The sequence below is a fragment of the Bos indicus genome, chromosome 8 (assembly GCF_029378745.1).
Source record: "Bos indicus isolate NIAB-ARS_2022 breed Sahiwal x Tharparkar chromosome 8, NIAB-ARS_B.indTharparkar_mat_pri_1.0, whole genome shotgun sequence".
Classification (NCBI taxonomy): domain Eukaryota; kingdom Metazoa; phylum Chordata; class Mammalia; order Artiodactyla; family Bovidae; genus Bos; species Bos indicus.
Window position 1 is genome coordinate 9,998,317 of NC_091767.1, and position 25,965 is coordinate 10,024,281.

At 36.7% G+C, this 25,965-nt stretch overlaps 1 protein-coding gene across 2 annotated transcripts in view; it reads right to left on the reverse strand.

Moving 5' to 3' along the window:
* Positions 1-25,965, reverse strand: part of FZD3 (frizzled class receptor 3) — a 98,073-nt gene that overhangs the window by 16,053 nt on the left and 56,055 nt on the right. For both annotated transcript variants that reach the window (XM_070794414.1, XM_070794413.1), the window contains 2 exons: positions 5,190-5,338; positions 1,061-1,294 (listed from right to left, as the gene is read on the reverse strand). In XM_070794414.1, the coding sequence (XP_070650515.1) occupies positions 1,061-1,294; positions 5,190-5,338 (383 nt within the window). The remainder of the gene's footprint in view (positions 1-1,060; positions 1,295-5,189; positions 5,339-25,965) is intronic.

The window sequence follows — 25,965 nt, forward strand, 5'->3', positions numbered from 1 at the left end:
GCACTGTCACTGTTCTTTCATAAACCTCCATCATCTCTTAACTGAATTACTGCAGAGCTCCTAAGAGGTTTCTAATTCTAGTGTCTCTACCATCCAGTATAACAAGAAAGCACATCCTGCCCACTCTCAGACATTCTCTGTGAAGCTCTCTCCCACCTCCTCCCCACCAGATTTAGTCACCCCCTTGTCCATGCTACCAAACAGGGGCTGCCAACTGTGGCCTGCTGGTCAAATCAGGCCCCTTCCTATTTTTGTAAACAGTTTTTCTGGAACACAGCCACTCCTATTTTGACTGCATACTGTCTATGGCTGCTTTCATGGTATTAACAGCAGAAATGAATGGTGGCAACAAAGACCACGTGACCCACAAAGCCTAAAGTCATTTATATGTTATTTCATTTATAATACAATATTTATTATATTATTTTTCTCTTCATAGAAAAATTTGACAACCTCTGGACTATACCATTATATTTGCATTTTACTTTAATTATTACCTTATCATATTGATAATAAAAGTTGATAACAGGCACTTACTGAGATGGGCACTGTTCTGAGCAATTAGGTATATTACCTCATTTATTTTTTACAACATTGCTAAAGGGACAGATATTATTACTATTTCCATTTTACAGATGAGGAAACTGAGGCTTATTATTCTAGACCCCATGCTTTCAACTACAAGACAAATATTGACTACCCTATTTTTCTTGATCTTATTAAGAACAAAGATCATACCTAAATCAGTTTTGTATTCCCAGAGACTCACACAATGTCTGACATAGTAGGTATTCCATAATTGTTTGCTAAATTAATCTTACTAAAATAACCACTTTTACTCTGCCTTCTCTCTGATGAGCAATGACTCCACATTGCTCACTGCATCACGTCTAAACTCCTCTGGCATTAAGTCTGACCATAATCTGGGACAATTAAACCTAGCAAAGTTCAGAAGGTTAATCATGATCAACTTCTGTTTCAGAATTGGCTACTCTTCCTTCAGATGCCACGTGACTCTAACTCAGCACACGAAATAAACTAAGCTGCCGATAAAACTCACCTGCCGTCCCGGGACCTGTGGAGGCTGCCATGGTAGCTGCTCACTTTGCTGTGGACACTACCTGCTTTGCTCCTCTGGTCATCCACCATGGCCAGCTGCGTTGAAGAAGCATGTGTGGATGTCCCTTGAGTGGAAGTTCCTCTTGATTTCCTTATTATAGGAGTATTTGGATCCCTCAGGAGGGACTGAGCAAAATCAGGTTCCTGGAGTACCTGTCGGCTCTCGTTCACTATCCTAGATAACAAAACACCAAGTGTAAGATAACCCTACAGACCAAAAACAATACTTTGACAGACTGATGTTATTCTTCAGAAAAAAAGCTCTCCAAACAATGTCTTTAGGACATATGTAAGGTAACACTGTCGAGAGAAGAGAGACTAAAACAAAAATCTGTGTCAATCTGTCTCCTAAACTGGTATGATGGAAAGAGGTTCGTCTTAGAATAACGAAATCAGGATTTTAGTTCCAACTCTATCAATAAATATGTGATCTTGGGCAAGTCACTATCCCCTTTTCTTAATTTTCCTCATTCATAAAATGAAGGCATACAATTTCATCATTTTTAAAAAGTCCCTTTCGGCTAAAGAAATTTATCATTCTCGAGGTCACTGAAACATTGCAAAGGTACTACTATAAAGTAAAAATATTATTTTCTTGCATGGTTTATAGAAGTAGTGGAGGCCCCATCATGGCATAGACTCATTTTTTTAATTTGTAAGAGCAGTTGTTTTTAGGTTACAAGTTGATTTTACGACAGAAGCTGTTGTCTAGTGCTTGAATAAACATGAATGACTGTAACTACAACAAAATGTATGAAAAATTAATTTAAACAAACATACCATGAAGTCCCAGACATACTAAAGGCTTAGGAAAAAAATAATTAAGGGGATGAATTATGTCCAGAGCTAAAGTTTTTAACTGCTATGAAAAGGCTAAAAGCAGATAGGTGTTTACGTTGATGAACAAAATGGTAATTAAAGAGCCAATTAAACAGGTGCAAAGGTCAGTGTATCAGTTTGGGTAAATAAGTGACTATAAGAATCATAAAGTTAAAATTAGACAATATTATTTTTAAAAAAGTTCCAACGTGAAGATTAGATCATAAATTGACAAAGTGCATATATTCTAAGTTTTCAAATTAGAAAAGAATCGCTGCTGTTATTGCCATTGTTATTTTTAGTGCTGGGGTAGAAGGACTCAAAGACGACTAGTATTTGTTGAATACCTGCATAGTGCCAGGCGTTTTACATATATTCTCTGCTAATCTTTTTTAATAATGTTTTTATTATGGAGATTAACTCCTAAACAGACACTTCTATGGGGGAGATATCCATCAAGAGTGAATATTGTGATCCCCATTTTATAGATGAAGAAACTGAGGTCACAAGGGATTAAAGAACTTTTCAAAAGTCGTACAGCAAAACAACAGTTGGGGATCAAACTTAAATGTTTCAAAGTGAATCATAAAGTAATGATAAAACATAATGTTTACATATATCCTGAGAGTTTCAAAAACTAGATAGAAGAAAGAACAACTCAAACATAGTTATTACAACATTTATTCTTCTGTCATCAATGGCCCTGTGCACATGTACATACATCCAAAGTTGCTCTGGACTGCTGAATTTATTTTCTAAACTTATTTTTAAAAATTGGTTCAAACTGACTTCTGGTCATTTCAAAAATTTAATCTACCTTCAAATGGTGAAGGTCTGTCTCCTCGTTTTACAAATAAGAAACCAGGGGTCCAGAAAAATTAAGTGATGTGACCCAGATAACTCCAAAACAAGATTTCTAAAAATATTTCAACCAGTGTCAGAATTATTAGCATAAGCAATCTTAAATGTGGCTTCACTGAGAGAAAGAACACTAATTTGACTGGCATAATTTTAGAAGCCAGTCTTTCGACAGCACAGTATAACAGAGGGGTTAACAGCAAAGACTAGAGGCTAGAATCAGACTGCTTGGGTTTGAATCTCAGTTCTGCCACTCACTAGCTATTGAACCTTGGTTCTGTGTTCTGATCTGTAAAACGACAATCTTCCTCACAAGGTTGTCTAGAGGATTAAATGATTTAATGCTTAGAACACTGCTTGGAGTATTTAAGTGGGCTCAACTGATTGGAAACCATTATTATGGTTACTCTCTAGTCATATCTCAAAGGCTCAACCAGACAAACGCTAGAAATGACTGTAGGCTGCTCACACTCTGGAGGAGTGACTCTAGCCTAGAGCACAGTCCCAGCTGGGAGGGTCACAGTGACTTAGCTGAGTCAGGGAAGTGGGTAGTCCATGGTTCCAGAAAACCAAATGGAAGGGTTTTGGGGAGGACTAACCAGTTTCAAAAGCATTCTGGCCCAGTCAGGATCCCCCAAATAACTGGGATGAGTCCCCAAAAGGGCAGCATTGGTTTAGTTTAGCCCCATCTGGAGTTTCTAACACAACAGAATTGCTATGTGACAGAATGGCTTGTGTGTGGCCCAGAGGTGACCAAGAATGCTAACCCTCTCCTTAGAATTATGTTTTACTGTGATTCAAATACATTTAAAAATTTCAAAGAATACACAGATAAATATCCCAAGTAAGGCTGTTCCACAGAAATCAAGGACTTGGTCTGTTTTGTTTGCTATTGAACCTGTGGCATCACCGAATAGTTCATGACACATAGTAACTACTCATTAACGTCTTTTTCAAAGGATGAATTCCCAGGAAATACATTTTTGTCATTGTTGAATTAACCTTTCCCCTTCTTTCCTTCTCTACCCAATGAAATTGCATTTAAAGGAGAAATGCATTGTTTGATATCACTAGCAGTAGTCTCAGATATGGTAATAAGGAATGTATATTTTAAAATTGTGATTTTTATAAATTTCAAGTCACTTCAGTCGTGTCAGACTCTGTGTGACCCCATAGATTGCAGCCCACTAGGCTCCTCTGTCCCTGGGATTCTCCAGGCAAGAATATTGGAGTGGGTTGCCATTTCCTTCTTCAATGCATGAAAGTGAAAAGTGAAAGTGAAGTTGCTCAGTCGCGCCGGACTCATAGCGACCCCATGGACTGCAGCCTACCAGGCTCCTCCATCCGTGGGATTTTCCAGGCAAGAGTACCGGAGTGGGGTGCCATTGCCTTCTCTGAATCTGTATAACAGAAGCTGCTAATTACTGGTAATTGAGAAAACACAAGATTCTGATAATGTGGTAATTTAAGATGTATTTTAAAAGTACATTAACCCATACAAAACACAATAACATTTTACATATAATCTTGAGACTTTTATAGAAATTCATTTTCCCAAAATTTATTTTCCATGTAACTTAGGTTAAATAAAATCATAAGAATATGGATTCCACTAACTTAGAGTTTGTGACAATCCAAATACAGTATAAATATTAACTTTATACTTAGTAAAAAGTTTGAAGTCATCTATTCCTTTGTGAATACTGCAGGGTCTTATTTTGTTCTATTAATTAAGGGGTCAAAAAATGAAAGAGTCCTCAAATATGCCCAAATCTTATATTTTACCATGACTCTCTAATATGCAATTTGGCCAACTATGAATTAAAATAACATATTTCATTTTATCTGCTAATATCATTTTATTATTTTGGCTTTAATATGTATGACTCAGAATAAAATAACATGCTATCCTTTTAAATAATTTATGGTGTAACCTGGAAGAACAATGGACAATTGGAAATAAAGTCTAATTCTGTGTGACTTTAGCCAAGGCACTGAGCCTCTCTGTGCATCAGTTTTCATATCTTTTACACAGAGATGATAACACTAGTCATCACAGAAATGTCAAAAAGATCAAATAAGAATATACATATATAAGCATTCATTTGTTTTTAATTTTAAGAAGATTATAATTTGGAGCTTTTTTAAAAAAAAGATTGGCTTTCCCTCAAATATTCCGAATTAGTAAGGAACAGGCCTTAAGCCTGGTTCTACTTGGCTATCTTTTCTAAGTTTTTAGGTTTAAGATTTAATCATACCTGGTGGCAGCTGAGGTTATCATCTTGTTGGAATATTTCCTCCAAATCCAAATTGTTTCAACACAGTAAACACACACACACAAAATTATGTAAATGTGAAGCCTGTGAACACCATGATAATTTACTTCAACTTACTCTTTTTTCCTATGACCGTGGAAAAAACTGGCCCATTCAAAGCAAGTCTTTTTACTTCCAACCCAAAAAATGGAAGGAATACCAACTATGAGAGCCATCAGGTATTTCATCAGAAAGAGAATCAGGTCTGGACGACTCATTTGAGTAACCTACAAGAAGGGAAAGAAGAATATCATAAATATATAAATAGAAATTTCTCTTAAAGACCACTGTAAAATCTTTTAAATAAATAGTAAAATTATACAAGTCTGATGTTTGCACTTACTCAGTCCTGTAATTTTCTCATTATATGGAAAAGATACACTGCTGAAAATTTGACAATGACTATATATTTTATAGCCTGAGTTCTATAATTTTCTTGCTAGCCCATATTAGTCTAAAGAAAAAGATTACTAATATAGAAAATAAACCATGAATAGGAATAGAGGCTCAAATAATACCTATATTCTTCTCAGCCAATTTTGCTCATCCTATCATTGGTTATCACAATATACAATTAGGGAAGTGTTAATCATTTTCCCCCATTTTATTAGTTTCTGTTCTTTTATTTAATATGCTCCTCCTTTCATGTCTGCTTTGTTGGCTGTTTTCAAGCTTCCTCTTTAACCTATGAGTTATTTATAAGTACATTTTTTAGTTTCTATTCAGGTGAGTTTTTTTTTTAAGATTTCTTTTTATTGTTGATTTCAAATGAATTTATTATAGTCACAGAATGTAGTCTATTTGATTCTGGTTACCTTATATTTTGGAAACTTCTTCTGTGATTTAGGACATAGTCCATTTTTTAAAGTACTCCTTGTGTGCTCAGAAATAACGCTTACTCTCTGTTAGGTACAAAATTTTCTTTATGTATTAGACCAACTTTATTAGTTGTGTTGTTCAAATCTTCTATATAGGAATTCTCAAAGATATTGTAAGTCTGGTTCCATACCACCACAATAAACAAGTACCACAATAATGTGAGTCATGGGGATTATTTTGTTTCCCAGTACATATAAAACTTATGCTTATATTATAATGTAGAATGTAGTATCTACTCATAAGAGTCTAAGTAACAATGCTCATATCTAAATTAAAAAACATTTTATTGCTAAAAAATGCTAACCATCATGTGAGCCTTCAAGTGAGTCATACTCTTTGTTGTGGAGGGTCTTGCCTCAATGTTGAAGGCTGCTGACTGACCGGGGTGGTTTCTGTAGGATAGGATGACTGTGGAAATTTCTTTAAATAAGATAATAATGAAGTTTGCCGCATCCATTGACTCTTCCTTTCATGAAAAATGTCTCTGTAGCATGAATTACTGTTTGGTAACACTTTACCCAAAGTAGAACGTCTTTCAAAACTGAAGTCAATCCTCTCAAACCCTGCTTCTGCTTTATCAACTAAGTTTATGTAATATTCTAAATCCTCTGTTGTCATTTCATCAATCCTCGCAGCATCTTCACCAGGAGTAGATTTCATGTCAAAAAATCATTTTCTTAATGCTCACCCATGAGAAGCAACTCCTCATCCATTAAAGTTCTATCATGGGATTGAAGCAATTTAGTCACATCTTCAGGTTCCACTTCTAATTCTAGTTCTCTTGCTATTTTTCTACCACACTGGGTGTTATTTCCTCCACCAAAGTCTTAAAGCCCCGCAAGGCACCATGAGGGTTGGAATTAACTTATTTCAAACTCCTGCTAATATTTATATTTTGACCTCTTCTTTTGAATCATGAATATTCTCAATGGTATCTAGAATGGTAAACCCTTTCCAGGTTTTCATTTAACCACCCAAATCCATCAGAGGAATCACTATGGTAGTTATAGCCTAAAAATTTATTTCTTATGGGACTGCTCTGGCAGTCCAGTGGACAGAATTTGGCACTTTCACTGTGGTGGCCTAGGTTCAATCCCTGATCAGGAAACTAAGATCCTGAAAGCTGTGAGGTATGCCACTCTCAAAATATATTTCTTAAATAATGAAGCCTTGAAAGTTGAAATTACTCCTTGATCTGTGGACTGCAGAATGGATGTTGAGAAGGCAGGCATTAAACAACATTAACCATGTACATCTCCATCAGAGCGCTTGGGTGACCAAACGCATTGTCAATGAGCAGTAATATTTTCAAAGGACTCTCTTTTTTCTTAGCAGTAGTGGGCTTCAAATATTTAGTAAACCATGTTGTAAGCAGATGTGCTGTCCCCCATGCTTTGCTGTTCCATTTACAGAGCACAGGAAGAGAAGATTTAGCATAATTCAGAATGGCAAATGAGCATTCATTTTGTTGCTGTTCAGTTGCCAAGTCGTATCCTACTCTTGAAACCCCATGGACTATAGCCCACCAGGCTCGTCTGTCCATGAAATTTCCCAGGCAAGAATACTGGAGTGGGTTGCCATTTCCTTCTCCAGGGGATTTTCCTGACTCAGGGATCAAACCCATATCTCCTGGATTGGCAGGTAGATTCTTTACCACTGAGCCACCAGACCAGCTGCATTAGCCCCTAACAAGAGAGTCATCCTGCCCTGTGAAGCTCTCAAGCCAGGCAGTGACCTCTCCTCTCTAGCTATGAAAGTCCTAATGACATCTTCTTCCAATAGAAGACTGTTCTGTCTCCAATGAAAATCTGTTGTTTAGAACAACCACCTTCACAAATGATCTTAGCTAGATCTTCTGGATAACGTGCTGCAGCTTCTACATCAGCATTTGCTGCTCTGCCATGAACTCTGATGCTACAGAGATGACTTCTTTCCTAAAACTTCACGAAATCGACCCCTGCTAGCTTCAAACCTTTCTTCTGCAGCTTCCTCATCTCTCTCAGCCCTCACAGAATTAGAGTTAGGGCCTTGTCTTAGATTAGGCTTGGACTTAAGGGAATGCCATGACTGGCTGATCTATGCAGACCCCAAAACCTTCTCCATATCAGTAATAAGGCTGTTTTGTTTTCTTATCATTCATGAATTCACTGGAGTATCATTTTCAATTTACTTTAAAAACCTTCCCTTTGGATTCGCAACTTGGCTGCTGGGCTCAAAAAGCCTAACTTTTGGCCTGTTTCAACTTTCAACATGCCTTTTTCACTAAGTTTAATCATTTCTAGCCTTTGATTTAAAGTGAGAGGTATGCAACTCCTTTCACTTGAACCCTTAGCAGCCACTGTGAGGTTAGTTGGCCTGATTTCAATACCGTTGTGTCTAAGTCAACAGGGAGGCCCATGGAGAGCCTTTTATATGTAAACCCACCCCCAAAAATTGTGTGACTTGCTTTATTGTGATGTTTGCTTTACTGTAGTGGTCTGGAACCAAACCTGCAATAACTCAGAGAAATGCCTGTTATCCAAGTGTTACCAAAATGTGACACAGGGATATGAAGTGAGCAAATGCTTTTGGAAAAAAAGGCACCAACAGATTTGCTCAACACAGTGTTGCCATGAACCTTCAATTTGTAAAAACTGTGGTGTCTGCAAAACAAGAGTCCGAAATGAAGTACTTGGATGCAATCTCAAAAATGACAGAATGATCTGTTTGTTTCCAAGGCAAACCATTCAATATCACATTAATCCAAGTCTATGCCCCAACCAGTAATGCTGAAGAAGCTGAACAGTTCTAGGAAGACCTACAAGACCTTCTAGAACTAACACCCATAAAAGATGTCCTTTTCATTATAGGGGACTGGAATGCAAAAGTAGGAAGTCAAGAAACACCTGGAATAACAGGCAAATTTGACCTTGGAGTACAGAATGAAGCAGGGCAAAAGCTAATAGAGTTTTGCAAGAGAATGCACTGGTCATAGCAAACACCCTCCTCCAACGACACAAGAGAAGACTCTACACATGGACATCACCATATGGTCCATACCGAAATCAGATTGATTATATTCCTTGCAGCCTAAGATGGAGAACCTCTATACAGTCAGCAAAAACAAGACTGGGAGCTGACTGTGGCTCAGATCATGAATTCCTTATTGCCAAATTCAGACTTAAATTGACGAAAGTAGGGAAAACCACTAGACCATTCAGGTATGACCTAAATCAAATCCCTTACGATTATACAGTGGAAGTGACAAATAGATTCAAGGGATTAGATCTCATAGAGTGCCTGATGCAATCAACTATCAATGGAGGTTCGTGACACTATACAGGAGACAGGGATCAAGACCATCCAAAAGAAAAAGAAATGCAAAAAAGCAAAATGGCTGTCTGAGGAGGCTTTACAAATAGCTGTGAAAAGAAGAGAAGCGAAAAGCAAAGGAGAAAAGGAAAGATATAAACATCTGAATGCAGAGTTCCAAAGAATAGCAAGGGGGAGATAAGAAAGCCTTCCTCAGTGATCAGTGCAAAGAAATACAGGAAAACAATAGGATAGAAAAGACTAGCGATCTCTTCAAGAAAATTAGAGATACCAAGGGAACATTTCATGCAAAGATGGGCTCAATAAAGGACAGAAATGGTATGGACCTAACAGAAGCAGAAGATATTAAGAAGAGGTGGCAAGAATACACAGAAGAACTGTACAAAAAAGATCTTCACGACCCAGATAATCATGATGGTGTGATCACTCACCTAGAGCCAGACATCCTGAAATCTGAAGACAAGTGGGCCTTAGGAAGCATCACTATGAACAAAGCTAGTGGAGGTGATGGAATTCCAGTGGAGCAATTTCAAATTCTAAAAGATGATATTGTCAAAGTGCTGCATTCAATATGCCAGCAAATTTGGAAAACTCAGCAGTGGCCCCAGGACTGGAAAAAGTCAGTTTTCATTCCAATCCCAAAGAAAGGCAATGCCAAAGAATGCTCAAACTACTGCACAATTGCACTCATCTCACACACTAGTAAAGTAATGCTCAAAATTCTCCAAACCAGGCTTCAACAGTACTTGAACTGAGAACTCCCATATTCTCAAGCTGGATTTAGAAAAGGTAGAGGAACCAGAGATCAAATTGCCAACACCTGTTGGATCACTGAAAAAGCAAGAGAGTTCCAGAAAAACATCTATTCCTACTTTACTGATTATGCCAAAGCCTTTGTGTGCATCACCACAAACTGTGGAAAATTCTTAAAGAGATAGGAATACCAGACCATCTGACCTGCCTGTTGAGAAACCTGTATGCAGTCAGGAAGCAACCGTTAAAACTGGACATGGAACAACAGACTGGTTCCAAATAGGAAAAGGAGTTCATCAAGGCTGTATATTGTCACCCTGCTTACTTAACTTATATACATCATGAGAAACGCTGGGCTGGAAGAAACACAAGCTGGAATCAAGATTGCCGGGAGAAATATCAATAACTTCAGATATGCAGATCATACCAACTTTATGGCAGAAAGCAAAGAACTTAAAAGAGCCTCTTGATGAAAGTGAAACAGGAGAATGAAAAAGTTGGCTTAAAGTTCAACATTCAGAAAATTAAGATCACGGCATCTGGTCCCATCACTTCACTGCAAATATAGATGGGGAAACAGTGGAAACAGTGACAGACTTTATTTTTCTGGGCTCCAAAATCACTGCAGATGGTGACTGCAGCCATGAAATTAAAAATACTTACTCCTTGGAAGAAAAGTTATGACCAACCTAGACAGCATATTAAAAAGCAGAGACATTACTTTGCCAACAAAGGTCCGTCTAGACAAGGGTATGGTTTTTCCAGTGGTCATGCGTGGATGTGAGAGTTGGACTACAAAGAAAGCTAAGCATTGAAGAATTGATGCTTTTGAAGTGTGGTGTTGGAGAAGACTCTTGAGAGTCCCTTGGACTGCAAGGAGATCAAATCAATCCATCCTAAAGGAAATCAGTTCTGAATACTCATTGGAAGGACTGATGCTGAAGCTGAAACTCCAATACTTCGGCCACCTGATGCAAAGAACTGACTCATTGGAAAAGACCCTGATGCTGGGAAATATTGAAGGCGGGAGGAGAAGGGGACGACAAAGGATGAATTGGTTGGATGGCATCACCAAGTCAATGGACATGAGTTTGAGTAAACTCTGGGAGTTGGTGATGGACAGGGAGGCGTGGTATGCTGCAGTCCATGGGGTCACAGAGAGTCAGACACGACTGAGTGACTGAACTGTCGTGTCTGCAAAGCACAATAAAGGGAAGTGCAATAAAACCAGGTATATGTGTTTTCCTGACTACTTTTCTATTTGCCTATTTTTTTTTTTTTTTAAGGATATGTATTTATTTGGCTCCATCAAGTCTTAGCTGTGGTGTGTGGACTTGGTTGCTCTGCGGCACATGGAATCTTAGTGCCCTGACCAAGGATCAAACTCATGTCCCCTGCACTGCAAGGGGATTCCTAACCACTGGACCGCCAGGTAAGTCCCTACCTATCTGTTTTAATAGAGATATGCTAAACTGTGGGCTCATCAGTTTTCCTTCTAATCCTGTCATCTTTCACTTTTAAGTCTATGTTAGGTGTTATATAAATGCTCTAGCTGCCCAACATACTTTAGTGCTCACTTTAAACAGTATTTTATCTGACTTTAATACTGCCACACCCGTTTTTTTTCTTCATCATACCATCACCTTTTTCAAGTGTATCTTTTCCTATTTACCAATGTATTTCTTTCAAGCCTGTTTGCGCTATACTACTGTTTTTAAACAATATATAGTTTCCTCCTACCAAAGTATAAACTCAATGAGGAGTTTTGTCCCCCAGTGGTCTTATTCCCAGAGCCTAGATCAGTGTCTGGCACGTAGCAGGTGCTCAAAAAATACATACATACATTTACAATATATACTTTTACGTGGCTTTATGAGAAAAAGTTATAGTTAAAAGTATTCAGCACTTCCATCTTCTTGAACAAGACTATGCTCCTAGCACACTTTAGCTACCTAATACTCCTTGTTATCATTTTCCAGAGACTCAGAATAACCTTTACAAAAGTAATTGGTCTTGTTATTATCATTGTTAAGTGACTTTGCCAAAAAGTACACCCTCATCCTATCTTGGGGTTCTCTTTTCTTTCTGCTAAAGGATGCTCTTTAGAAATTCTTATAGATAGGGTATGCTAAATTATTTTAGTCTGCCCCAAAATGTCTTTATCTTGTCCTCAATCTTCAGTGGTATTTTAGATGGATAAAGTTATCATTACTCAGCATTTTAAAGACATTAGTTCATTATCTTCTAGCTGTCCCTGTTGCTGTTGAGAAGCCTGCACAGTTGATAATCTGTTGGAGATTTCTTCTCTATGGTAGCTTTTAAATGTCTCTAGCCTTCTGTCTTATAGTTGCAAAGAATGTTTCTCATTGTGATTGGTTTTTACTTGTCCCGCTTAGTATGCAGAGAGTAATTTTAATGTGCGGTTTCAAGTTTTCGGTTCTGAAAACTTCAGGATGTAGTTCTTTAGTTATCATTTCTTAGTCATTTTTACAGCCCCTTGTTCTAGAACTTCCATTAGATGTAAACTGAAGTTTTTCAACCTATTTTTAATATCTCTTAATGGCATAATTATATAATTTTGAGTATTTTAAGTCTCTATTATGCATTCTGGGTGATCCAAAGAGTTAGAACAATTTTCCACTTTGCTAGTTCTCTCTTTAATCATGTCTACTTTAGAATTCATTCCATCTATTGACTTAATTCCTATAACTACATTTGTAGGCAAATTGGCTTTTATGTTTGTCTATTCTTATTTCACGTCTGCTAATTTATCATAAGTTCTTATTCTTTTAAAGTGCTTTTTATTATTTATCTATTGAAGAATCCTAAACATACATATTTTTAAAACAAGTCTTTAGAAAATTATTACTTTCTATTTATTGCTTTTATTACATTTGGGAGTGAATCGGTCTCCTGACTGTTGATTTTATTGAATGACTTTTTAGGTTTAGCTTTTTTCTTTAATTATGCTTTGGAATTTCTGTTTACAGATCTTGAGTAAGAGAGTTTTCTCTCTCTCTCGTTCTCTCTCCCTCACTCCCCCTATTTATCCACCACGTTTCATTCATTTTTGTCTTTACCAATACCCATGGGGCCCTGGACTTTCCTGGTGGCTCAGATGGTAAAGTGACTGCCTACAATGTGGGAGACCCGGGTTTGATCCCTGGGTCGGGAAGATCCTCTGGAGAAGGAAATGGCAATCCACTCCAGTACCTTTGCCTGGAAAATCCCATGAAGGGAGGATCCTGGTGGGCTACAGTCCATGGGGTCGCACAGTCAGACATGACTGAGCAAATTCACTTTACTTTATGGGGCCCTAGTTAAAAACCAGGTCTAATATTATGACTGCACACTCCAGCCATTATCAGCTACCATAGACTCAGCTACTGAGTCATTACAGTTTGGCCCTCTCACATCTTTAGACAAATATTTTTAAGTATTTTTAATGCTAAATGCAGCTTCAGGAAAGAGTTGGTTGCACATTTTATATAAACTTTCTTTTAGGAGCAGTAGAGTCCCATTTCCAACCCCTACTTTTAACTGGTAAGTCTAGTTCTAGTCCTCTGACTCCCACGCAACAGTTTTACTTCTGTATACCCACAGAAACTGAATGCCCTAGCCACCCCAGCCACTTCAGACCTGGATTCTAGTAGCCCACGTTTTTATCTCCAATCATTTTGCATTTCTATTCTACAAATTAGCTTATTTTGTGTTTTACGCTGACTCTGTTTAAAAATTCCCTTATTACACTTTAGCTCTAACTGGCACATGATTATAGCTGTATTGGTCCATACAGTCAAAGATATGGTCTTTCTAGTACTCATGTACAGCTGTGAGAGTTGGACCATACAGAAGCCTGAGTGCTGAAGAAGTGATGTTTAGTTCATTGTGGTGTTGAAGAAGGCTCTTGAGAGTCCCTTGGACTACAAGGACATCAAACCAGTAAATCCTAAAGGAAATCAATCCTGAGTATTCATTGGAAGGACTAATGCTGAAGCTGAAGCTCTAATACTTTGGACACTTGATGTGAAGAACTGATTCACTGGAAAAGACCCTGATGCTGAAAAAGAGTAAAGAGAAAAGGAGAAGCGGGTGGCAGAGGATGAGATGGTTAGATAGCATCACTGACTTAATGGACATGAAGTTGAGCAAACTCTTATGACACAGTGGAGGATGGAAAACCTGGTGAGCTGCAGTCCATGGGGTTGCAAAGGGCCAGACATGACTTAGCAAATGAACAACAACTACTCACAGATGACAATACCATTTACTGAATGGAAAGAATTGGGGATGGAAAGCAGGAACAGGTTTTAAGAAGAAAAATTAAGAATTGTATTTTAGACATGTTAAGTTGGAAATGTCATATAAACAGATACATGTCTGGAGTTCAGAAGAAAAGTTGACCTATATAATCCAAAATATGGGACTGGATAAGTTTACCCAGAAAAGGAAGAGAGGAGAAAAAGGGAACCTGGGAGAGAAACCGCATCTGATGACTCCTACAGTACTTTTAAACCGCATTGTATTATCTTTCATAAATTAGAAATACTGTCCATATATCACAAATGCTTGAATTAAAGAAGTGCTAAAAACAAAATGAGTAATAACGCAACAACCAAAACCTTCAATTAGGCAAGACAGTAAGAGGAGAATTGGAGGACAGAGGGTTGTAACATGGGACATTTTGTATTATAAGGTTCTGGTTAAAGACAAATCCCTAAGGAAGACAAGTCAGTACCTGCCATGATAACGATACAGTGAGAAAGCAACTCAAGCTAAACAGAAACAGACTCATAGACTTTGAAAACACAGTTACAAAAAGGGAAAGGTGGAAAGGAGGGATAAATTGGGTTTGGGATTAACATATACACATTACTATATATAAAACAGGTAATCAACAAGGACCTACTGTACAGGGAACTGTACTCAATATTCTGTAATAACCTATATGGGAAAAGAATATGAAAAAAATGGATATATGTATATGGATAACTGAATAGCCTTGCTGTACACCTGAAACTAACACAATATTATAAATCAACATTACTCCAATAAAAAATAAAGTTAAATTAAAAAAACACCACCTTATCAGTTGAAAAGCCTCATCTGATATATTTCTTTGGTCTTTTTACTGGGAACTGAAGGAGAATCCCCAGCAAAAAAGGCAGACAATCAGCCTCCACTGCTATCCTTATATCTTGGTCATTGTCCTTTTTCTACAACTGCCTGCCTCGCTGTGAATAGCCTACTTTTACTATCTTTTCAACAACCAATCTCCATTAACACCACTCTAATTTCAATCAACAGAATTTTGCAATGTGACTTTATTTGATCAAAATATGGAAAATATTTTCCCAATTTAGATCCATCATCTACCAAAGACCCTGGAGCTTAAATTCTTTTTAATCAAATAGAAAAAATTATTCATGCTAAAGGGGGGGAAAAAAGCCTCACAGAAGAAGAAAAACACCAAGGACATATGTATGGTTATTGTGGTGGCCTAAATTCGATTATTGTTTCTGAGACTTTGGCTTTGAATCAGGTAGGCAGAGTCTTTGGCGTCTTTCCCAATCAAGTGGAATCTATTCTGTACTAATGAGACCTACGCTGTATTAGATTTGCTATCATTAAAAAAAATTCATTACAAAATGTTGGTTTATGGTCATCGAAAGCCCACATAAAAATAAACTTCTGATCAGGCTCATCCATGTTGATAACTGACTACAGTTCTGGAATTAAGTCTTCTGATTTCAAATTTTGTGCCCTACTACACTGCATAGCTTTGTCTGCCTTGAAAACTCACTTACTCACCCTATCAGATATAAAGACCTATCAGAATTAGGACAATGGCAGAAGATCAAGACAAGGATAGAAAATGGACTGCAGAATAGAATAGCAAAATAAGTTGCACAAGTGAAAAGTAGATACTGTATGACACAGGTAGCATCACAAATCAGTGGAGAAAGGATGGACTAGTCATAAACAGTGCTAGCTAGACATCTACGTAGTTTTAAAATGATATCACCTCTGCATTCCAGATATAAAAATAAACTGTAGATAAAAAAATCCAAATCTGAGAAGCAAAACTTTAAAACTGTCTAAAGAAAACAAAGGAGAATATTATTTGCAATCTTTGAGTAGAGATTTCTTAAACAACTTAAAAAAAAAGAAAAATAATAATACATATTAAAATTTTAACCAAAGTTAGACTTTATCTGTAATGCATAAAACTGATTAAGAAATTATACCAGAATATATTTACCAGAATATACTGTTATATACACAAGTACTTCACAGAAGAGGATATCTAAATAATAAGTTATTTAGCTATTATAAATTATATATGTAAGAAAAAGGAAGTTCAATTTCACTAGTAATCAGGGAAATACAAATTAAAATAGCAATGAGGATTGTCAATAAGATTGGGAAAATTTTAAATGTGATGGTGAGCATGTAGAACAATGAGAACTCTCTGCACTTCCATATGAGGTTCTAAATTGTACAGCAACTTTGGAAAACAATTTGGCAACATCTGGTAATGCTGAAGATTCACAAGATCTAACTGTTACATTTTCAGTTATATATTCTAGAGAAGCTCACATAGATGCACAATATTCATAGCAGCATTATTTATAACAGAGTAAAAACAATGTGTAACCTAAATATCCATTAACATAAACAAATTTGATATATTCATACAACAGAACGCTGAACAGCAAAGACAGCAAATAAACACACACTGTACATATTACCATAGATAAATATCATAAAAATGATGAATGACAAAAACAAGCTGCAAAAATACATGCAGTTTTGACACTGCAAAGTTTTAAAAGACTTCAACCAATACAATATATTGTTTAGGTAAATACATATAAGTGTAAATACACAATAACACCAAGTTCTGGATAATGATAGTTTACAAAGGAGATTCAATCAGGGAGGGGGATCTGGTGTTTTGTGTTTCATTTATTAAATGAGTGATAAATCTATTGCTGTTCAATGTATTATTCTTTATAATATACATGTATATGTATATGACATATTGGGTTGGCCAAAAATTTGTTTAGATTTTTCAGTTCAGTTCAGTTGCTCAGTCGGGCCTGACTCTTTGTGACCTCATGGACTGCAGCACACCAGGCCTCCTTGTCCATCACCAACTCCCAGAGTTTACTCAAACGCATGTCCATTGAGTTGGTGATGCCATCCAACCATCTCATCCTCTGTCATCCCCTTCTCCTGCCTTCAATCTTTCCCAGCATCAGGGTCTTTTCCAATGAGTCAGTTCTTCGCATCAGGTAGCTGAAGTATTGGAGCTTCAGTTTCAGCATCAGTCCTTCCAATGAATATTCAGGACTGATTTCCTTTAGGATGGACTGGTTTGATCTCTTTGCTGTCCAAGGGACTCTCAAGTGTTTTCTCCAACACCACAGTTCAAAAAAGCATCAATTCTTCAATGCTTAGCATTCTTTATAGTCCAACTCTCACATCCATACATGACTACTGGAAAAAATCATAGCTTTGACTAGATGGACCTTTGTTGGCAAAGTAGCCACCTAGGAAGGTCATAACTTCTCTTCCAAGAAGTAAGCGTCTTTTAATTTCATGGTTGCAGTCACCATCTGCAGTGATTCTGGAGCCCCCAAAAATAAAGTCTCCCACTGTTTTCATTGTTTCTCCATCTATTTGCCATGAAGTGATGGGGCCAGATGCCATGATCTTAGTTTTTTGAATGTTGACCCTCAAGCCAACTTTTTCACTCTCCTGTTTCACTTTCATCAAGAGGCTCTTCAGTTTTTCGCTTTCTGCCATAAGGATGGTGTCATCTGCATATCTATCTGAGGTTATTGATATTTCTCCTGGCAATCTTGATTCCAGCTTGTGCTTCCTCCAGCCCAGCATTTCTCATGATGTACTCTGCATATAAGTTAAACAAGCAGGGTGACAATATACAGCCTTGATGTACTCCTTTCCTGATTTGGAACTAGTCTGTTGTTCCATGTCCAGTTCTAACTGTTGCTTCTTGACCTGCATACAGATTTCTCAAGAGGCAGGTCAGGTGGTCTGGTATTCCCATCTCTTTCAGAATTTTCCAGAGTTTGTTGTGATCTACATAGTCAAAGGCTTTGGCATAGTTGATAAAGCAAAAATGGATGTTTCTCTAGAACTCTCTTGCTTTCTTGGTGATCCAGCGAATATTGTCAATTTGATCTATGGTTCCTCTACATTTTCTAAATTCAGCTTGAACATCTGGAAGTTCGTGGTTCATGTACTGTTGAAGCCTGGCTTGGAGAATTTTGAGCATTACTTTACCAGTGTGTGAGATGAGTGCAGCTGTGTGGTAGTTTGAGCATTCTTTGGCATTGCCTTTCTTTGGGATTGGAATGAAAACTGATCTTTTCCAGTCCTGGGGCCACTGTTGAGTTTTCCAAATTTGCTGGCATACTGAGTGGAGCACTTTCACAGCATCATCTTTTAGGATTTGAAATAGTTCAAATGGAATTCCATCACCTCCACTAGCTTTGTTCATAGTGATGCTTCCTAAGGCCCACTTGACTTCGCATTCCAGGATGTCTGGCTCTAGGCTGGTGATCACACCATCGTGATTATCTGGGTCAGATTTTTCAGTAACTTTTCAGGGAAAATTCAAATGAACTTTATGATCAACCCAATATATACATGCATATAAATGTGTATGTGTGTGTGTGTGTTTGTATAAATACCTGTATGTCAGAAATAGTTATAATTAAAAAAAGAATATAGGACAAAAAGGCAGTCAAGGCTCCCATAATTTCAATATACCTTGCTACTTTCAGAGAGGCAGTAGTTTTGAAATTAAGCCTCACTAGGTAAGGTAAATAGAGAACTAATTAGTAATTCACCTCTTTAACAAGATCTGTACCTATCAATCTATCTTCCTTTTATTCTAAGTTTACCTTCTCCCATTATTGGACCACCAATTTGTTTGTAACCCAGTGAAAAACAGTAAGCTGGGATTTCAACTTCCAAGCTTTCTTTCGATCAATAGGGGAAATGACAAAATATAAACTCCACACTACAGATATTTTGCAAATAATCTCATTTTCTTTTCCAAGCACTGAGACTACCTTAAAAGAATGTTGTCTTCTAAATTCAAGAATGGCTAATGGCAATGAGGAAAGTTAATTTAGATCCTAATTGACTTTACCAGTGACTGCTGTAAACTGTGGGTGATGTCAACTTTTTGATAAATAAAAGATAAAATTTAATGATTAAATAATTAATTTTTACTCCCATTATCTAAGGAATAGACAATTTTCCAAGTAAAAGACTAACCAGGGAAAAAGATGAGAAAATGGTTTTCAGTAAACCGAGAGGAAATAAAGGAGAGCATGACTGATTAGGAAGAAACTGACTGGTACACAGCATACATTCTCAGAGTCACCACAAAATAGTAACATTGCAAAGATTTATTATGACATCTGGATATACTGTGCCTATTATTTAATGAACCTCATGGAAAACTCATAAATTAGGTAAGAAAAGGCTTAAAGCCAAAATTCACTCAAGAAGTTAAAATGAAAACAAAAATAATAATTACCTCAATTCTATTCCCTTGCTTTGATGACATTATGAAATAGAAAATATTACTTCTTCAGAAGTTACATTTGATTAAGCAAAGGACAACATCTTGAACTTTCATCCTAATTATAGTGAGGGGATCACTCTTATGTCACTTTAATCTTATGAACTAGAAATAGCTAGAAAACAGAACAGTATTCTGTACATATATACTTTACAACAATGGATGCAATAACTGGGAAACAAATAATTAAAAACTGAAGAATTTACACTTAATCTTGATGTACATAAAGAACTATTAATCGGAATTCACAGTAAAATAATGCTCATTCATCAAGTGAAAAGCATAACCTTTCTTTTTCGGATTAAAGTAATAAACTGCTATTTTCTCAAAACAAATCAAACTGAAGGTGAGTAATTTTGAAAATTTCCATTCTCTAAATACAAACTGAAAATTAACCAGGAAAAAATTTAAATTAGCTTAATGAAACAGAAAACATAGCTTAGACTTTCCTAAACATTACAATAATAGATCAACTTCCTCAGCCCTGAAAAAACTATGGAAAGATTATGTTAGAGGGAAGACTATGTTCAGAAATGAGTTCTTTGAAACTCCACAAAACTGTCCTATAATCTCATGATTTACAATAAGAAAATAAGGCATTAGTGGAAAAAAACTGAAGACAAATAAATGGAAAGATTTCCATTCTTAAAGATGGAAAAAATCAATATTGTTAAAATATCTGTACTACCCAAACCAATCTACAAATTCTTTGCACTGCTATCAAAATTCCAACAGCATTTTTCACAGAAATAGGACAAATCCTAAAATTTATATGGAACAACAAAAGATCCAAACAGCCAAAGCAATCTTGAGAAAAAAGAACAAAGCTGGCAGTATCATTCATGCTCCTTGATTTCAAACTGTATTACAAAGCTATAGTAATCAAACAACATGAGAGTCCAAAAATAAACACATGCATATATGGTCAATTAATTTTTGATAGAAGAGCCAAGAAGACACAATAAGGAAAAAACAGTCTTTTCAATAAATGATGTTGGAAAAGTTGGACACCACATGTCAAAGAATGAAACTGGACTACCATACACAAAAATTAATTCAAAATGGATTAAAGACCTGAACACCCAGAAGAAAACAAATAGCAAGCTCCTTGACATCAGTCTTAGTAATGATTTAAAAAATTTTTTTGGATACAAAAAGTAAAGGTGACAAAAGTAAAAATAAACAAGTGGGACTATATCAAACCAAAAAGCTTCTGCACAGCAAAGGAAATCATCAACCCAATGAAAAGGCAACTAACTGATTGGGAGAAAATATCTGCGAATCATATATATGTTAAGGAGTTATTTTCAAAAGATATAAAGAACTCATACAATTTCAATGTAAAAAACCCAAACAATCCAATTTAAAAATGGGCAAAAGTTCTGAATAGACATTTTTCCAAAGACAACACACAGATGGTCAACACATACCTGAAAAGGTGCTCAGGATCTCTAACCTTCAGGGAAACACAAATCAAAACCACAATATCACCTCACAACTGACAGAATGGCTATTACCAAAAAGATAAGCCATAACAAGCATTGATGAGGATGTGGAAAAAAGTGAACCACTGTACACTGCTGGTGGGAATGAAGAGTGGTATAGCCACTATGGAAAAAGAGAATGGCGATTCCTCAAATAATAAAAAAAAGAACCACCATATGACCCAACAATTCCACTTTGGGGTATTCAAGAAAACAAAAACACAAACTTGAGAAGATATTCGCACCTCATGTTCACTGCAGCATTAGTCACAACAGCCAAGACATGGAATCAACCTAAGTGTTCACTGATGGCTGAACAGATAAAGAAAATGTGGTATACATATACAATGGAATACTATTCAGCTGTAAAAGATGTCATTTTGCCATTTTGTGACAATATGGATTGACCCTGAAGGTGTGTGCTAAGGGAAATTAAGTCAGAGAAAAGCAAATACCTTATAATCTCATTTAGATAATCTTAAATCCCCCCCCACCTCAAAAAACCCACCAAACTTACAAAGAGAACAGACTGGTGGTTGCCAGAGGCAAAGGGTAGGCAATGGATGAAATGGGTGAAGGTGGTCAAAAGGTACATATTTCAAGCCATAAGAGAAATGAGGTATAAGAATTTAATGTACAGCTTGGTGTCTGTAGTTAATAATACTGTACTATAGTTTTGAAAGTTGCTAAGAGTAGATTTTAGAAGTTCTTATCACAAGAAAAAAAACGTTTTAACTATGTATGGTGATGGATGTTAAGATTTATTACAGTGATCACTTGCAATATATACAAATATCAAATCATTATGCTGCACACCTGAAACTAGTAATATGTAAATTACACCTCAATCAAAAAAACAAAACTAATCTCCAGAGAGTGGGGCATAGTTCTTGGGGGATTAGCCTACTGTGTTCTCTCTTTGCCTGGCAAAGTAATAAAGCCACTCTTGCCTTCTCCTCCATAAAAAGAAAAAAATCTAATCTCACATTTTATAATACTTGAAATAATAAACAATTTGCATCTTGGAAAAAAATAGGCACAACTAAACTGTCTAGTTTTATGATATCATATTGTGAAACACCAGAATCACTTTCCAGAAAACATGCAAGGTTCTATTAATCATATTCACATCTTTAAAACATACTTTGCCTTTTCAATTAGTTCTAGGCCAAGGCTAGGAAAGCTCCATGAACTTTTTATTAAGAATATGACATGCATGAAACATGGTTTTATGGTTCCAATTTATGTTATAAAGCAAAAAATATGATATTCAGTAGCAAAATTATGGAAAATTATTCTTTCTGGGTCTTAAGGTCCTAAGAAGGTTATGGAGAGAAGGGAACTAAATTTAGTGACCTCTTAGTGTGTGACAGGCTCTTATAATTATGACTTACTTTTCAAAACCATGTGGAAAAAGAAACTCTGGAAATACATTCAAGAAATTATTGATATATTTGGTGGTTACTGGTAGAGATGGAGAGGGGGCAAAAATTGAGAACATGAGAAACAAGAGTAGGAACAATGCTTCTCAATATATGTTTACTATTTTTAACGTTATAAACATTACAAATCACCTATCCAAAAAAGTAAATTTAAAAAAAAACATCAGAAAATTTTAAAACCCTTAAGAACAAGAGGCCTATGAGAAGAGCAAAAAAAAAAAAAACCAAAAGAGGATGGGGAGCAGGCATTTGTCAGGGGTCCCAGATCATCTGATACAGCTGATTACAGCATTAACCCAATTCTGGTCTATATATGTATTTTTTTTTGGTGTATTTTTTTTCTCTATAGGTCTTTAGATGTTTTTTAAAACCCCAAAGTACACACTGTTGTTGGTATTTTATAGAAACATTTATTTAGCTTTACATATATGTTTACAACTTTACTTCATTTCTTCTTGCATCTCCTACTATCTATGAGATTATTTTCATTCTTCTTGAAATATAACCTTTAGTAGTTCGTACAAATCTTTTGGTGGTAAACTCAGAGTTTTTGTTTATATGTAAATGGCTTTATTTCATCTCTATTCTTGAGAACAAATCGGCGTTTTCCAGAACATGCAGAGATGAAGTTTGGGGTGTGAGATATTTATTCGGGAACAGTATCTACAATTGGACAGAATAAAGTGACCTGCCATGCATTCTCAGAAAAGTCTCAGCCAAACTGGTAGGGAGTTCCAGAGCAAATAAGGACCATCAGAGGGTCCTATGCTGGGCCAACGGCAAAGCCTTCTTAGCCCACCTAAGAATTGCTGGTTGCAGGCCCACCTCAGATAAGGCAGCTTTCCACCTGAAGGATGTCTACCGACCCCACTCCCTGCAGCTGAGAGGCTTGTCCTTCTGTGAAGGCAATCTGGCCACGCATCCCCACAAGAGTTTTACATGGTACAAAATTCTGGTTGAAAAGTTTTTTTTCTCTCAACATTTAGAAGATACCGTTTCCTGGCTTTTGTTATTGTTAAGAACTCTGCTGTCATTCTAACTGTTGGTCTTCTTTAGAAGATCCCTTTTCTGAGACTGTTTTTTATGACTCCTCTCTTTGGAGTTCTGCAGTTTCACTGAAGTGTGGATTTCTTTTTACTTATCCTGCTAGTGGTATACAGTTCCTCCTTGGTCTGTGAATTCACGTGTTTAGCAGTTGTGGAAAATCTGTAGTCATTATCTCTTTAAATATTGTCTCTCCTAGACTCTCTCAATTCCCTCCCTCCTGGAAATCTAATTATTGGGTTGTCCAAAAAGTTCATTCACATACAGAAAGCCCATATCATCTTGTGGCCAACCTCATACACTCCTATTCGACCTTCTCATTCTGCCATTTCTCTTAACATCACTTTCACATTTTCCTTGTCTCTCTTATGGCATTCCGGATAGTTTTATTTTCACCTACTACCAGTTCATTACATTTCTCTTCAAACAGCAGCCTAAATTGCTGTTTCATATTAAATATTTCAGGAATTCTATCAAATGAGTTTCCATTTCAAAATTTATGTTTCTAGATTTTTAAAAAAATCTATTATTTCAAGTAATTTTTGTAGATTGGTAACCTGTGACTGTATTTCCTATTTCTATAAACATTACATACTTACATATTCTATCATTCAGTAATTGACAATTTCAGTATCTGCAGTTCTATTGATTCTGTGACTCACAGTCATAGTGGCTTGTTTTCTCATGTGTTTGGTAGCTTTATATTTTGAGCTCTTTGGTGAATCAATCAGTAGGAATCCTGGAGAAAGTATTGTTCTAGCTGACTGATAGGAGGCACAACTAACCTGCCAACACTTCAGTCTATGGCCCTGGTGATTTAGGCTAGCAAGGGAGTTCTTGGCTCCCTTTCTCAACTTACCAACTGGCCCAAGGTTCACCTTTCACCAATAAATAGCAACCACACTTGTGTGACCTTTCCCATCTCATCCACCTAAGAGCCCCTGCTTGATGAGCCAGCCCTATAGCTCTTTATTGGGCTGGTCCCAATTCATAATAATTTTTGAAGTGGGGGACTCTTTGGAGATCTCTCCTCAATCAGGCTAGATCTATGATATCTCATTTAGTGAGTTCTTTCCAGATTTAACTAGTTCAGACTTTGCTGATGTTCCTACTCAGACATATTATCAGAAGTCATACTGAGGAAACCTGAGTATATTTAATTATTTTCCTAATGTTCTACTTTAAGACAAACTTCTTAGCTCTTTAACAAACAGTATTAATGAACTCAATGACCTTAACCAGTTACAGTGTGCATCGTCATGTCAAACTCCTTGCCACCCCACGGACTGTAGCCTGTCAGGCTCCTCTGTCCATGGAATTTTTCAGCAAAGAATACTGGAGTGAGTTGCCATTTCCTCCTCCAGGGAATCTTCCCGACCCAGGAAGATTAAACCCATATCTCTTGCATCCCCTGCACTGCAGGTGGATTCTTTACTACTAGTGCCACTTGGGAAGCCAAATTACCTTAACACATTTTATAAAATCACTGATAAAATATATATGATTCACTAGAGGGGTTACCCCGGTGGCTCAGCAGTAAAGAATCTGCCTGCAGTGAAGAAGATGCAGGAGACCCAGGTTCAATTCCTGGTTTGGGAAGATCCCCAACCCACTCCAGCTTTCTTGCCTGAAGACTCCCATGACAGAGGAGCCTGGCGGGCTACAGTCCATGGGGTTGCAAAGAGTCAGACATAACTGAAGCGACTGAGCAGGCAGGCAGGCAGAGGAAATAAAATAGAAGACTTCATATTCAACATGATCAGGTAGGTGGTTAGTAGTCTGTGGAATCAGAAATACAATTCACACCTTAGCTTTATCACTTACTTTAAGAATCTAGATAAGTTGTATTTAATTATAAGACTCAGTTCCTCATTTGTAAAGCAGAATACAATCTTAGTGTGCTACTGTGAGAATTAAAGGAGATGATGTGTATAAATTCACTGACTACAGAATCTGATGCACAGTACATACTTAGAAACTAGAAGCTTCTATGACCATTACATTATGTTGTTTCTATTTTACTATTCCCATAAACTACTCAAATTTTTCCTTGACTCAAATTTTTCTGGTGTGGTATGATTTCAAAGACAACTGGAAATAAGATTTATTGGCATATCTTTATTATAGTGATGTACTAGAATTTTATTGAGTATTTTTAATACCATTATGTAATAGAGTAAAATGATGATCCTCAAAAGCAGTAATGAGAATGAAACAGTGACAAATTCCATGGGACAGAAAAGTGCCATAGGTCACCAACCACTGTAATAAGAGAATTATCAAAGGTGACAGAGAATAATGCTTGCTGTAGTTCA